The sequence below is a fragment of the Opisthocomus hoazin genome, chromosome 8, assembly GCF_030867145.1.
Source record: "Opisthocomus hoazin isolate bOpiHoa1 chromosome 8, bOpiHoa1.hap1, whole genome shotgun sequence".
Taxonomy (NCBI): Eukaryota; Metazoa; Chordata; class Aves; order Opisthocomiformes; family Opisthocomidae; genus Opisthocomus; species Opisthocomus hoazin.
The window spans coordinates 33,915,592-33,930,574 of record NC_134421.1 but is presented as its reverse complement, the minus strand read 5'-3'; the positions used below and the strand labels follow the sequence as shown (position 1 = coordinate 33,930,574).

General features: G+C 42.1%; 1 protein-coding gene across 8 annotated transcripts in view; it reads left to right on the top strand.

Moving 5' to 3' along the window:
• The first annotated feature begins 2,836 nt into the window (after nt 1-2,836).
• The window catches only part of CPSF6 (cleavage and polyadenylation specific factor 6), a 30,255-nt gene continuing 18,108 nt past the window's right edge, over nt 2,837-14,983 (top strand). For 5 of the 8 annotated variants that reach the window (XM_075427713.1, XM_075427712.1, XM_075427710.1 and 2 more), the window contains exons 1-6: nt 2,837-2,973; nt 11,218-11,427; nt 12,582-12,685; nt 13,439-13,584; nt 14,323-14,496; nt 14,880-14,936. In XM_075427713.1, coding sequence (XP_075283828.1) covers nt 2,914-2,973; nt 11,218-11,427; nt 12,582-12,685; nt 13,439-13,584; nt 14,323-14,496; nt 14,880-14,936 — 751 coding nt within the window. In that variant the 5' untranslated portion in view covers nt 2,837-2,913. The remainder of the gene's footprint in view (nt 2,974-11,217; nt 11,428-12,581; nt 12,686-13,438; nt 13,585-14,322; nt 14,497-14,879; nt 14,937-14,983) is intronic. The other 3 variants (XM_075427715.1, XM_075427714.1, XM_075427711.1) reach the window with 1 other exon arrangement.

Below are 14,983 nucleotides of genomic sequence, written 5' to 3'. Positions count from 1 at the left end.
CTGTGTCCAGTTCTGGGCTCCCCAGTTCAAGAAAGATGAAGAGCTACTGGAGAGAGTCCAGCGGAGGGCTATGAGGATGATGAGGGGACTGGAACATCTCTCTTACAAGGAGAGGCTGAGGGAACTGGGCTTGTTCAGCCTGAAGAAGAGAAGGCTGAGAGGGGACCTAATAAATGCTTACAAATATCTGAAGGGTGGGTGTCAGGAGGATGGGGCCAGACTCTTTTCAGTAGTGCCCAGCGACAGGACAAGGGGCAATGGGCACAAACTGAAGCACAGGAAGTTCCGTCTGAACGTGAGGAAGAACTTCTTCGCTCTGAGGGTGACAGAGCACTGGAACAGGCTGCCCAGTGAGGCTGTGGAGTCTCCTTCTCTGGAGATTATTCAAGACCCACCTGGACAAGGTCCTTTGCAGCCTGCTGTAGGTGACCCTGCTTCAGCAGGGGGGTTGGACTAGATGACCCACAGAGGTCCCTTCCAACCCCAAACATTCTGTGATTCTGTGATTCTGTGAAGTTTTGTCAACTTCAGTAACTTTGCTCAGTGCAGCCAGAAATACTAAGTGTCACAGTGCTTCATTTCATTCTGTAGAAGACTAGTCACTAAACCAGTCCATCATTAAACAAGGATGTGAACCCAGTTAGATCTCAATATTTTAACAGTACCTGTAGGCAGTGTGGCAAATCCAGAAGCGAATCTTCCTTGCAAAACCAACGAATCATTGAATTCACAGCAACTTAATTTGCACTTTTAACCTGTGATCAAACACAGTACTATCAATCATAATTGTAACCAACACTAAAAGTTCAGTTAAAGCTTTTTGCTTGTTTGTTGCTAACTATCAACTCTAAAATGTTCTTCTCAGGTGATATTTTGAACTTTTCCAAAGCGTAAGGGATCTGCTAGCTTCTCTAACCAGGAAACTCAAATAGACTTGTAAACAAACTCAATTCCAGCGTTTCTGGCTTCCAGAATTATTAACACCAGGAATGACACAAGGTCTGCAGCTGATAAATTTTAACGTGCCACAAACTGGAGAAGAACTCCAGGAAAAATGTCCAAGAATCTCTACGTCTGAGGTCTATCTGGAGTGCCAGCAGGTTGGCTCCACAGCACATCCCTTTGCTGTGGTTCTCTGATTTTTCAGCTCTTTTGTCATCTGTTCATCTTTCCTTCCAATGGAGACTACAGTGCGGGGGCAGGAAGGTAGGCACAGATGGACTCGGCTCCTGGACCCAACACAAAGTCAGGATACTTTTGGATGTGGATGCTGATCCAGGAACTGGGAAGTACTCCCAGTCATGGAAAAAGAAATCTTGAGCCAATCTGAAAATAACACTTAGCACTTTTATTCCTTGCAGTGATGTTTTTACATTATTTTAATTCAGTCTGAGAAACACATGCTTCTTATTGTCAGCTCATGATATGGTAAAAAAAGCAGCTTTATTTTTGGATGTGCAACATAATGTACAACACAGAACATAACCTACGCTGGAGAACATTATGCACATTGTGCATTGTGCTCCAGGAGACACTCACTGGTTTTGAAATCACCTGGAGCTGAAACGTGCATCAGGGTAATATGCACAGTAATTTAAAAATAATCTGAAGTTATCTTTGCAGCCCTAGCAGTTCCAAATGCATGATAAAAATTTGAAAGCTCTTGACTTGACACTAATTTTCTTCACTTTCTGGTGTGAAAACCGAGCTCTGTTGATACCTATGAATGTAGTGAATGTAGCAGATACAGCAGATGTAGATAAAAGTTATTACTTTAGGTCTCAGAATCATTGCACCACAGATTAATTAAAACCAAAGCAAGTCTTGGTTCTTTGTGAATAATTGGGAAGGTTGTAATATAAGAGACTCCTGAATAATCCCACTTAGACAGCTCAGCCTTGGGAGAGCAGATGCGCGGCACTGTGAAGATAAGGAGGCTACAAAGTGACCCTAAGACTGTAATGAAGCAACCTTGAAGGACATGGCATGAGTGATCTTAGAACTGAGTTTGCGCAGAAGCAAAGGCCAACCAGCGGACAGTGTGGTGAAGAGTATGAGCCTTCATCTTAAGACCCTGACGACTGCCTGGAGGTGTCAACAGACATGCGCGAAGGACATTAACATATGCTAATGAGTTATAGGAAAAACCATTAATAAGCATTTCTCGGGAATGTAATGAATATGTATGCTAACATAGCATAAATACCTACTAACTGTGTCTTTTCGGCACGCACGTTGGGCAGAGTTATCCCCACGCGTCCAGCGCTGCAATAAAGAACGCCTACTTTCTAAAACTCCAAATTTAAGTTTTAGAGGGTGAATTATTTTGCCGCTTTCTGGTAACACAGTAACAGCGGGGCACCTCAGAGCCCGGCTAAACCCAGAACAGCGTGCGGCTGTTGGCACCCTTTCGCTGCGCCCCTGAGCCCGGCCTGCGCACGCCTGGCTTGAAGCCGTACCGCTCCGCTTCGTTTCACGGCCGTTAATTGAAGCCCTCGGCCGCTAGGTGATAGCCGCGCTTCTCCCCGCCGCCCCCGTCCCCTCGCAGCTCCGGCTCCCGCCATCCCCTCACACGCTGAAGCGCCCCGACACCCCTGCCTAACATGGCCGCGCGGGGCGGGGCGTGGCAGTGCGGGCGCGCGGCGGCGGCGGGGCGCGGCGGGCGCCGCGGGGCAGGGCGGGCCGGCTTGGCCACACCTCCCCAGGGCGGCCCCGGCGGGGCGGGGCGGGGCGGCACGAGCACCCGCCACTGCGGTCGCTGCCGGAAGTCCCCCCGTTCCTCGGGCGGAAGTGACGTCTTGCGCCCCGCCCCCTCCCTCCCTCCCTCCCTCCCTCCCTCCCTCCTTGCCGGCGGCGGCGGCTCGGTAGCCGGGCGCGGCTGGCGGCGGCCCGAGGCGCGGATCGGGCGGGATCATGGCGGACGGCGTGGACCACATCGACATCTACGCCGATGTGGGAGAGGAGTTCAACCAGGTACGCGCGGCCGGCGGGCACGGCGCGGCCCCTCCCCTCTTCTCCCTTCCCTTCCCTCGCCCGCCTTCGCCACCGCGCCGCCTGCAGGGCCCTCAGCGCGGCGGCCGGGCCGGGCCGGGCCGCGCCGCCATTGTTCCGCCGGCCGCGCCGCTGGGCTTTCCCGCCGCCGCCGAGTGCGCGGGTCCGCCTGCGGACCGGGCGGGGAGAGGCCGCGCCTCAGGCCTGGCCCGGCCCGTGGGGGCTGGCGGGGCCCGGCTCGGCCGCCCGGCCGCCGTCTCTGAGGGGAGGGAGGGAAGCAGAGGCCGCCGTGCGCCGGGAGCGAGCGCCGTCCCTTTCTCCCTCCCTGCTCCAGTGCCGGCGCCGGGGCGGCCCCGGATCCCGCTCCCGCCCCGGCTCGGAGGAGACCGCGGAGGACGGGGCCCTCCCGAGCGCGGTGGGGAGAGCAGCTCCTTCCCGGCGGCCGAGGGGAAGTGCTGCCATTGTTCGCGGAGGAATAAAAAAGCCGCCGAGCGGTAGCAGTTGCTCGACCGCTCGCTGCGGGGGAGGCAGAGCTGGTGCAGCTTTATTCTGCAGCGCTGGAGAAACTAACTTCCTTTTCTAGATGTTTTTTTTTTATTGTTACTATTTGTTATTCTCTCCTGGTCGTTAAAAAAAGTCACGCAGCTCTTTAGAGGAGGAGCGCTGTTTTGGTGAAGAAGCAGAGGTGGAATAAGCAGAACTTTACTGGGTTACAAGTAGTGCTTTTGTAATTCTTTGGGGTTTTTTTTACCCCTTATCTTTCTCAAAAAGCGATGTGCCTGCTTTGCTGCTGAAATCTGATGTTCGTGTCAGTTTTGTGTGCCATCTGTCCTGTTAGTGACTCGAGCGCTTCTCCAGGTTGTGTTGCCCCGGATTGCATTGTTCTTGCCCTAGAACATAAATAACCGAGATCAGCTGCTCTTTCACACGTTTACTGGGCTGACTGAGTGGTGCCCAGTTGTGTGCCTGGCTGCACTACAGAGAACTGGGAAATAGGTTATGGAAGTCACAGTTAATTTGGATAGCAACTTATAACTATCTCAGGAAACTTTTAAGTCTTTAGGTATTTATTGATAAAGTAATTCAGAAGACTTGTAATCTCATAAAAGTATACTATACCAGAGAGCAGATGATGGAGAGGACTGATTTGCTCTTAGTCTGTCTACATGTGAAGGTTTCTCCCGTACAACTGGAGACCTATTATATGAATTTAAATGGGGGCGAAGCCTAGCACATACCGCCTAGCATAAGAGTACATTTCCTCAGTTTCCTTAATGACTTGAGTTTGGTTTAGTTGCTCCCATGTAAAACACTGATAAAAAATAATTTTTTTTCAGAAAAAATAATTTGAATCCAGTAATGTTTGTGTAAATTCATGTGTGCAGAAGCCTGCAGAGTAGAATAGTTCCGTGCTGTAAGTATAGTGCAGGCAGATACTGCCAGAACAAAAGTGATGGAGATGCTCTGTTGTGCTCACACAGTCCTGGTCTACTCAGATTGTGGTTAATATTGATATTCCCTATAGCTGTGGTTCAAGGAAGGATGATAGTATAGATGAAGAGAGTCTTGTGATAATTTGATTTAGCTTTTTCCAGCAGTCAGGAGACCCTTTTGGTCTTTTCACTGTGTTCACCCCCGTTGCTCTCCTGCTGGAGCAGCGTTTCTGGAGTCTGCTTCCTCTGTGAACCTTGCAAAATACAGGGCAGTAAAAGTGAGGAGAGGCTAGTGCCTGTTTTCCCTCAGCTTGGCTTAGTTTTTTTTTGTGTGTGTTTGGGGTTTTTTTTCCCCCAAAAAATTTCTGCTGTGTGTTCTTTTCCAAGTTTTATTTTTGTGACTTTAGTGTTGTCTCAGGACCTGCTCAGTTGAACTGTATTACTTAAAAATATTAAATTTTACAAGGAGAGATTGACACCTCTGCACTTCCCCATTTCCTTCTGTCGAGTATGGAAGAAGGCTAGTTGTTACTGTCTACAGTGTTACTTACTACCTCTAATTCTGCCATGATTGTAATGGGTCCTCTAGAAACTTATATTCATGAATTACTGTTTCTGATTTGAAGCTGACAGCTTAAATTGACAAGACGGGACATGGTTCTGCATATCTGTGGATTGCTGAAGATGACAGTTGAGAAAATGCTGTAGGGAGAAAGTGATATGCATTATTAATTTATTTATGTAGCAGACATTTTATGGAACACCATCTTTGTAAGGAAAAATCACTTTATGTGTAAAGCAATAAGCTATCAGTTTTTGATTGCATTACGCTACATTAATTTGAACTACTAATATTTGTTTGAGTTGGATTATAGGAACCCTTTCCACTAGTTTTGCCCATAGCAGGGACTGAAAAGTATACAGTGTAACATTGTCATTCTTCTGGGTACAGTATAACTGTATTTATACCCAAGCTGGGACAGAACTTTTGTTTGCATGTGTAGTAAATGGGTCATTTAGGACTTGTGGATGGATGAACTTCCCTTGGTTGTTTAGTCTTGTTCTGGGCCTCAAGGTACTCATCTTTGGGGGTCTTGTGGGATTATTTTTTTTTTAAGGCCTTTTTCCGGGAGGAGCGGGGAGGGGCATTCTGCTTGATTAGTGCTAAATGAACCACAGGTTATAAGGGTGAAATAAAGACCACAGAGCCACGGGTTTACGAGCTGGCTAAGATGGATGACAACTGAGAACTGTCTTGGGTTGTACTTAGTGTTGGTTGCAATGAACTGACTAACTTGACTTGAAGTCAGATCTTTTTAGTGAAAATGCATCTTTCCCGTTCCATCTGGAGCTCGTCAAAACTATGTCTGTCAGTGTTGCCTCTTACTCCTGCATTAACTTATTGTTCATCATAATCATATTCTTCGTCCTTGGGCTTACAGCTTTACTCAATTTGGCTTCCACCAGTTGTATTTATTTTTTAAAATTTGTACTTTCTGGGGGATTTTTGATCTTTTTTTGTTTGTTTTGTTGTTTTGAGAACTTGAGTCATTTTCCATTTTGTTCTTCTAAGCTGGCTTCCCCATTCAGCGGTCTTTCGTATTTATTTAAAGTTTTGTTTCGAGACAAGAGTCTCATAAAAGTAATACTTCCTGCATATGTTGCTTGTGACCTGCAAGAAATAGGTATTGCGTGGCATATTTTACTTTGACAGTCTCCCTACATGTTACACATCTTGGAGAAAAAAGAGAAAAAAGAGATCTGTGCTGCACATGAGAGCAGTATTATCTGCATACAAATGGCTGAGGCTGGCATTCTCTTGATGGCAGAAGTCTGCATGCCGTAAGATCAGGGATGCTTTAGCAAATATCAGGGTGTAGTTTTGTAGACAAAAATCTAGAGTATCAGTGCATGATACTGAGATAATGAGGAGCCTGTGCATGAGGTCGGCTTGGGTCTGGCTCAAGGTTGCCTGCAACTTTAGCCAGCAAAGTGGGTTACTTTTCTGCAGTTGTGAAAATGTGACCGTGCGTTGTCGAGTGCTCTGATCAGCTTTGCATTTCCCAGGTTTTGTTTGTTTTTTTCAGACACACATGCACATAATTAAATAATAAAAACTTGGTTTTGTTGTATGTGTTATACATATGTATACATATAAAAATGCTTCTGACCAAGCAGAGGATACAAAACAATTTGAGGATCTCTTATTTTAATGCTGTGCAAAAAGTGCTTGCTTTGTTTATACTCTAATGAGCATCCTTGCATGGCTGTACTGTGAATACATCTAAACATGCCTGTAGTGTTCTAGTTTGATATTTAAATGCAAACAAATTAGAAATGAAAGGGTGTTGACTTTGTATTTTGTAGCTGGATAATGGAAGTGATTTACATGGAGTAAACAGCTAAGAGGCTAATTGTCTGGAAACCTCTGTGGCTATGGATTCTTAGGAATGTGTTAGTTACTCTCTTGATTTCTTGTCTGTAACACAGAAAAATATTTTTTGTGTGTGTAATAATAAAAGCTAGCATTTAGTGGCCACATAAAACAGGTTATTAAAACCAGCCTTTATATCAGGGAGACAGTTGTCTCATTATGAGAGGGGATGGACACGTGGTGGTATAACAGATTTCTACTCAGAAGGGCAGAGCCCTCCTGGTCTTAAAAAACATAAGCTGGCAGACCTGTATTTATTATAAAATGTATGCACAATACCTTATTGCATATGTATTTCGTCAGTTCTCTTGTCTGCTGAGAGGGGCCTAGGGAAGAGATAGCCTCATGTTTTCTTTGTAGTTTGATATTTGCAAATATACAAAGGTTATCTCCTCTAGTACCTCTTAGCATTTAATTTGTACTTTTGATGACTTGTGAATTTTTATTTACTGTATTTGACAAGGGATTGGATTGCATAAATTTTAGTGTGCCGGTTGTACAGCTGATAGCATTTGGGCCTGTAGAGTAAATGTGAATGTTATCATCTAACAGACTTGTCCACCATGGTGGATGTTTCTGCCACAGGCGGTGTGCTATTTTAGAAACATCAAAGACCTGCTGTTTTGTTAAGATTCCAGTTTGTGTGTTCAGACGGCTAATCAAGACCAGAAAGATTTTTTGTTTGTGTCTTTAACTTGTTATTCTTCAGAACCTACAAACTTTTTTAAAGTGAGGGTGCTAACATGTATTCAGAGTTTTTTTGACCACAAATATTGTAACTTGAAAGAAAAAAGTGATAATGGAGAAGCTGGATAAGTTGCTTCTTCTTAATTAATTGATTTTTTTTTTTTTCAGAAACAACGGTAAATTTTTTAAATGACATTTTATTTACATCACTGATTTTTTTTTTAATGTCTTCTTGGAGTTGTAATTTAGTGTTTAACTCTTAAATTGAACAGTTGTGTGGAAGAAGCAAGTCTGAGATGTACGTACAGTTTAAAGAAATTTTATGGGAAAAAACGCCATTTCCGAAATAACGTTTATAAAGGGAGTGACCAGTTCTCTGCAACTCAGAGAAGTATGGCTGCTAGGTTCCAAAAAGAAATAACATTTTCAGTTTGTCCCTTCTGGACATGACTGTGATGTTCCGTGTGTTTATGGCTTTCATATATGAATGTTGAAGAACACTGCGAACAGTAATTAAAATACGAAGTGTTGAGGAAGGGCTGAGTTACTGGAAGCGTAACAGCTAGTCTGGCATGAATCTTTGAGAGCATATCTTGTCAATACCCTTTTTATTCACCCAGTCCCGCTTAATAGCATAGAATGTGGAATTTCAGTCCTGATTTTCCCGGAGCAAATGATCTAGTATTTCAGACTGTGGTCTAGCTAAAACATGGGCTTTGGAAATACATCGCTACTCTTGATTTGGTTGTAGAGGGGGCCAGAATAATGATGCTAACTTTTTCTTAGCATGTTTATCTGCAAGATTGTGAATGACTGTAGCTGAGCAGAAATAATTTTCTTGCATGCTTGATGGTGGTCTCTTAACTAAGGAAGTCAGAAGAGGTCAAAACCAGCTCTGGGTGCAGGCAGAGCATTTGTTGAAAATAAATAGACTATATACTATAGAAAATAGACTAGAGAAGTAACACTTCCTGTATTTTTTTTTTAGTCTTCTGCATCCCGGAAAGAAGGGTGTGTTTAGGTAAGTTTCCACGGTACGTGTATGAAGGAGGAAGGGTTGTTGGCTCTTGTGTAATAGCCGTTGAGACACCTCTCTTCCATCTGCACTTGCAGTTGCTGGCTCAGATCATTCTTAATCATCTAACCACAGACCTTATTGACAGACTGGTAACTCAGTGCATTCCGTGCTGGCTGCAAAACCAGCACGATGTAAGAAGAGATGATGGTGAACAACATCAGGTTTTCTGTTATGTATTTATTGATTTAAATTAAGGCACTGATGCTGTTGGGCATCTTTGGGCCTCCCAAAAATTACACGCAGACTGTGCTGCCCTAATAATGCTATCCCTCCTTTGATGGTGACCAGAAAGCTTATGTGACAGAAACTTGATCTGTTTCGGAGGAGTTTCTTGGCACTAGGGAAGTGGAGCAGAGTGTGGACTGCTGCCTACTCCAGTATTTTGGCAATGCTGACCTCAGCCTTATCGGAGAGATGGATCAGCGTACATCTGCGGTAAGACTGGTGGCTGCCTGTTTGAATCTGTCTACCAAGACTCAATTCTGCTTCCCTGAAGTAATCATCCGTACACACAGATGACTAGAATTACTGCACGTTTAGCAGAGGATTTCCTTAATTGCCTTGTGACATCATCCTTAATCTTGCTGTAAGATGTCATGTTTAGGCCTGTCCCAGGTGGTTCTTTGAATCTACTTTCATTAGCTATGATGGTAGGAGGAATCAGAGACAGAGAACTGGACAGACTAGGTGAAAATATGAAGGCCTTACTTAATTTAATGATGATAGGCTTGCCTTGAGAGAAATCTTCTGTTGAAGTTTAGAGTATACTGGGAGAGTGCAGTTTACTGAGGATCAAATCTAATTGATAGACATTGCCAAAACCTACCTGTTTTGGTTTTTGGTTTGGTGTGTGTTTGTTTGTTTGTTTCTTTAATTTTAGTGATACTCTCTCTGTGTGAGTAGCAGTTGATAATGTTTTCAGATTTTCAGGACAGCTGATCATCTGATGATGGTTGTGGATATATTAGATTTTCAACCAAGATTGCTAGCTTTGCAGCATGTTTTTTTTGTGGAATCCAACCTGATTCTCTCTAGTTGCCATCTGGTACCTTGAACTATTTTATCTCGGATGTGTGTGTAGGTTTCTAGATACAAATTCACAAAATAGTGGATGCTGAAATATCTCTGATATCAAAACCTGGTGAGGCGGTTTCTGTTCTGGATCAAAATGGAAGAGTCCAGGAATCCTCTGCAGGCTTTTGAAGTCCAGCTTTTGCATGTGGCAAAGCAACCTGTTGAAGTCAGTATAAAAGCTGATGGTTGACATTGAACACTGCTAGGCTCTCCTAAGCTTTGTCAGACCACTGTTGTTCCCTGAGAAGTTATTGCCTTCCTGTCAGGAGACATTTAGGTGGTGCGCCTCTCTCACACAGATTGGGCTATTCTATCATAAGCGATTTCTAGGATAATGAAAAAGGACAGCAGCATGCCATTGTGGAATTGATCATCATATGATTGTATTTTAAAAAAAATTTTGCATGTGTTTGTGAAAGAGATATTATCATTTACAGTAAACAGTAAACATGTTTTGCCCTTTTCTTAATTGTCTTGTCTTCGGTCATGACAGTACAGCTGTCTCTATAATAAAAAGTAGTATAGCTTGGTAGTAGCACCTCAGCAGATTGAGGCAGTCAGCTCAGGCCCCTCTGTCTACCTAACACACTGTTTGCATGGTCTACGTCAGACTAAATTTGGTCTGGCCTTTCGGACCAAATATTCCTACCACACTTATGATTCAAAGCTGTTTGAGGGACTGCTGATTGATCTTGACCCGTCTATTCTCATTTAGCAGGTAGGATGCAGTTGTTGAGCATGCGAAGCAGAGCTTTTGGGAAGAGATTTTCGTTTCCTTTCCCTCTGAAAGGAATGTAGTTCGCTTGGCCAGAACTGTGCTGTAACCTGTACCAACCCAAGGGAGAAGCGAGTGATTCACTCCAAAACCCCACAATGCTTTTCTGAATCAAAATGTTCTAGAGGCAACCTTGATGCTGTGGAATAGTCCCTCTGTAGCCCATGTATAAATAAGTGTTTAATAAATTCAAATCCTTGGGTTTATTATATTTAGTGAAACAAAGCTGTCTGGCTCCTTTATGAATGAGTAGATAAAAATCAAATTAGGAATGCAGTAGAAATCTGAAAGGTAGAATGCTGCATTTGACAATAGGGCACTTGGAGCTCGGTCTGTTCACTCTACCAGATGTTTTGATGGAAAAAAGATATGCTTGAGAACGGATGTTAGCCTCTCATTTTGCATGTTGTTCATGCTTGCTCATGTCTCTAATTCTGGGAGTAGGGCTTGTGGGATTTTTGGATTTCTGTTTATACTACAAGGGCAAAAGTATTGCAAAACAGTGGCCAGAGGTATTATTTTGTGGATTGGCTTTTTTTTTTCCCCTGTCAGTTTAGAATATAATAGAAGCCGTAAGAATTTTATATACTTTAATGTGGATGAAACTTTTCAGCAGGGATGTTGTGTAGGTGTTGGATCAGACTCGCCATCTCTGTGAAACATGGCAGCTATCACAGCTTTTTGTTTCAAGTAAGTTTTAAGAGTGCTGATGTTAAAAATAATCAAGGTGTCTCTTGTATTTTAGGAAGCTGAATATGGTGGACATGATCAGATTGATTTATATGATGATGTAATTTCTCCGTCGGCAAATAATGGGGATGCCCCAGAGGATCGTGATTACATGGATTCTCTCCCACCATCTGTTGGGGATGATGTAGGTAAAGGAGCTGCACCAAATGTTGTCTATACGTATACTGGAAAAAGAATTGCCTTGTACATTGGAAATCTTACTTGGGTAAGTATCTTATTACTATTTAGGTGTAGCCACAAATTTTAAAATTATTAACATAGTTCTTTGTAAATACTTTTGGCTTAAAAATTGTTTTATATGAAATATTAAGAGTACAGCAAAGCAAGTCGAGGTGGTTTTTTTTTTTGTCTTTTTTCTTTTACCTGAAATTTAAGAAGTCTGTCTGGAGCTGTCTTGACGTCTAAAAAATCGAGGAAATCTTCAGTAAATATGAACTTTGAAGTTTCCTCTTGTGTTTCAAGTATTATGAAGGGGTATTTGTGCTACCATCTTCTTAAGGTTTTCAGAGAACTGAATGAAAGAGGAGAACAAGCTTAAACTGTTAAATACTTTATGCCTGCAGATACTTTAAGGCTACTGGATGAACCTATTTTTGGTAAACCCATATTGAAGGTTTTGTTTAAAAAAGGAAGTGGAAGGTTCCCTGGGATTTTCTTGAAATTACTTATTACCTTTTTCCAGGGCCTTTTTTCACTTCCCTTCTTCCAGGGAAGTTACTCTTGCAAGTAAAAAACAAAAGTGTTTTCAGATATTTGCCTTGAGGCCTACCAGGTTTTGCATAACTTGTTTAACTGCAGTTGCCCTTAAGACAATTACTTTTGTTAGCATTAAAGCATTTTAAAATCAGCTGTAGTTAAGCAGATGAAGTGCAAGAGCTGGTCAGTAGCTGAATTAGATGGAGTTTGTATCTGTTTACCTGAAATAAAATTCTTCCAAGCCCACGTGTGAAAAGTTCTCATTGAAGGCTTTTTCCCATCTGATGAATGTCTTACTCGCGCTAAACTTGGAAAAGAATCTTTAGTGGTGCTTAGGTGTTTTTTTCATTACTTATTACAGTATCCTAATTTCAGGAGCTAATAGGTAAGTAAAGGAGCAGTTGACTTAACAGTTGTTCACCATCCTAAAACATATGAATGGAAATAGTAAAATGCACGTGAATTAGCTGAAAATGCACAAGAATTAGCTGAACTCATCCACTTCAAATGCCACAATTACTAAAGTAGGTGACCCAATTTCACACCAAAAAACCCCCCACAAAACAACAAAAAATAAAACCCAGGAGGCATGGAAAACTTGGTTGCCCTTTTCATGGTATTTTAGATAAGCTTTCATAGTTTAATTTAAAAAATATTTTTCAGTGGACAACAGATGAAGACTTAACTGAAGCAGTTCATTCACTGGGGGTAAATGATATTTTGGAGATAAAATTTTTTGAAAATCGTGCTAATGGCCAGTCTAAAGGGTAAGAATGTGTCATTTATTTATTCTGTAAATGAACAAAGTTGGGGGGGTGGAAAAGGGGAGATCGAGTTCTAAATTTTCACAACTGTCTGTATGTGAAGTGATAATCTTTGTTTATTGATATCCAACAATGATTTGGTGTATGATTTCATACTAATGACTTTAAATTTTGGGCATAAATTTTTATGATGGTATTGTGTGTCTCATTACTTTGAGTTTAATCTTGTTGGCAATCTTCATTAAGACTCTCTGCCTAGATTTAAGTTAGTGTGGTGGTGATAATTGTTGTTCCTCATAGTGTAAATGCTGTTCTCCCAACCTCCATTATTAAATTTTTCTTTACATGCTTTATTTTCCATAGAAAGTGCGTGCTTGAGCCCATTTGTCAAGGGCAACCGAATCTTCCTTACATGAATGTGCCTTTCTCTCTCCTTAGTAGTAATATGGACACACTAAATGCTTAATAAACAACTGATCATATGAATCCATATATAGTGTATTGATACTCTACCAGGAAGCTGCCTTTTTTGGGATATATTTTGATGCCTCTTGTACTTCCGCTTGTGGTGGTTCTTATGTGTCCTAGAATGAGTTACTGTGTCTGTGCTGGAAAACTGGAGTAAGATCTGTGAGGCAGTTTCTGTATTTAGTTCTGAAGTATTTTACTTACTGTCATTAACCTTTTTCTTGAGGCATCAGCATATCCAGGAAATGGAAAAACTGTGGTGTAACCTTTTTTTCTTCTTTCTTTCAGATTTGCCCTTGTGGGTGTGGGGTCAGAAGCATCCTCCAAAAAGTTGATGGATTTGTTGCCTAAAAGAGAATTGCATGGGCAGAATCCTGTTGTGACCCCATGTAATAAACAATTTCTGAGTCAGTTTGAAATGCAGTCAAGGAAAAGTAAGCATTTCCCATGTACTGTCTTGGAAAAATAGAAGTTTATACCAAAAGTAGTACTGCAGCTTTTCTCTCAGCATCTGATAATTTCTACACAGTTTAAAATAGATATAAAGTACTTCCAGTAAGGTGAATGAAGTTGCAGCTTTGTTTAAAGATGGTTATCTTAAAAATAAAAATTAAAAAAAAAAAAATCACTTAATGTACTGAAGGTCTCTTGTTTTGGCATGAGAGAGCACTCACTGGAAGAAGGTTGCGGTTTTGTGAAACTCTTGCCTTACAGTTGGAGAAAGTATTTCATTTTCTTGTGGATTTATTGTTTTTAAAAAAAAGCATTTAGAAATTTAATATTTGTGGACAAATTGGACTAAATTCTGATGTCTGGATAAGCTGTGCTTATGGTAAAATGGGGAAGAGAGATTCTATGTTGTTCTTTCCTCCAGCACCTTGCCTTGTGCTTCCCAGTCCTAAAGTGTAAATGTGTTCCTTCATGGCCTTGGGCTGCATTAAAGGAAGGGCTGATGTCCTCAGATGCTACGACGTTTGCATGGGGATACTGGAACACTGCCATATTTTAGGAAAGCAGTTTTTCCTCCCCAAATAGCTTTGGGTTTGGGTACCGAGGAACAAGTTGGTGCTCATAAGGTCATGCTTTAGTGCTGCATAAAACTTTAGATCAAGAGTTGAAAAGCTGTAACCTATTTTGAGTTACGTAATTACACTTTTGCTTTTCCATTGCAGCCACACAGTCTGGCCAGATGTCTGGGGAAGGTAAAGCTGGTCCCCCAGGAGGAAGCTCACGAGCAGCATTTCCGCCTAGTAACAGAGGGCGAGGTCGTTTTCCAGGTGCCATTCCAGGTGGAGACAGATTCCCTGGACCAGCAGGGCCCGGAGGGCCACCACCACCTTTCCCAGGTAAAATAATTTGCATGCAGAGTTTCAGTTTCACTTGTGTTTTCTTGTATTATTGTGACATACTTGGGGAGTTATAAAGATCAAGGCAATTCAGCAATGTGCTATAGTCAGTGTTCACAACTGGATTGTAGGATTCAATAATATTTCTTTGTTGATATTCAAACATGAAGTTGTACTTTCTAAATTTGATAGCAATATAAAAACATTTTTAGAGCCATTCTTTATAATGTGTCTGTGTACATATTTTTAAAGTGGGAAAAAATGAAGATAGATCATGTTAGCATGTAGACTTGTCTTTAGTGCAGAGTAGTTCAGATTTTCTGATTTGCTATATGTGGTGAGAATGCCTGTGTTGCTGAGTGTAAAGTAATTCTTTTCCGTAGTGCATTCGAAGTTTGTACGTCATCAGAAATTCTGCTTTGATTCATGCCCACTGGCAGGTCAGTTAGTTGGCACTTAGAATATCACAAATTTGAAGAGGAGGTGT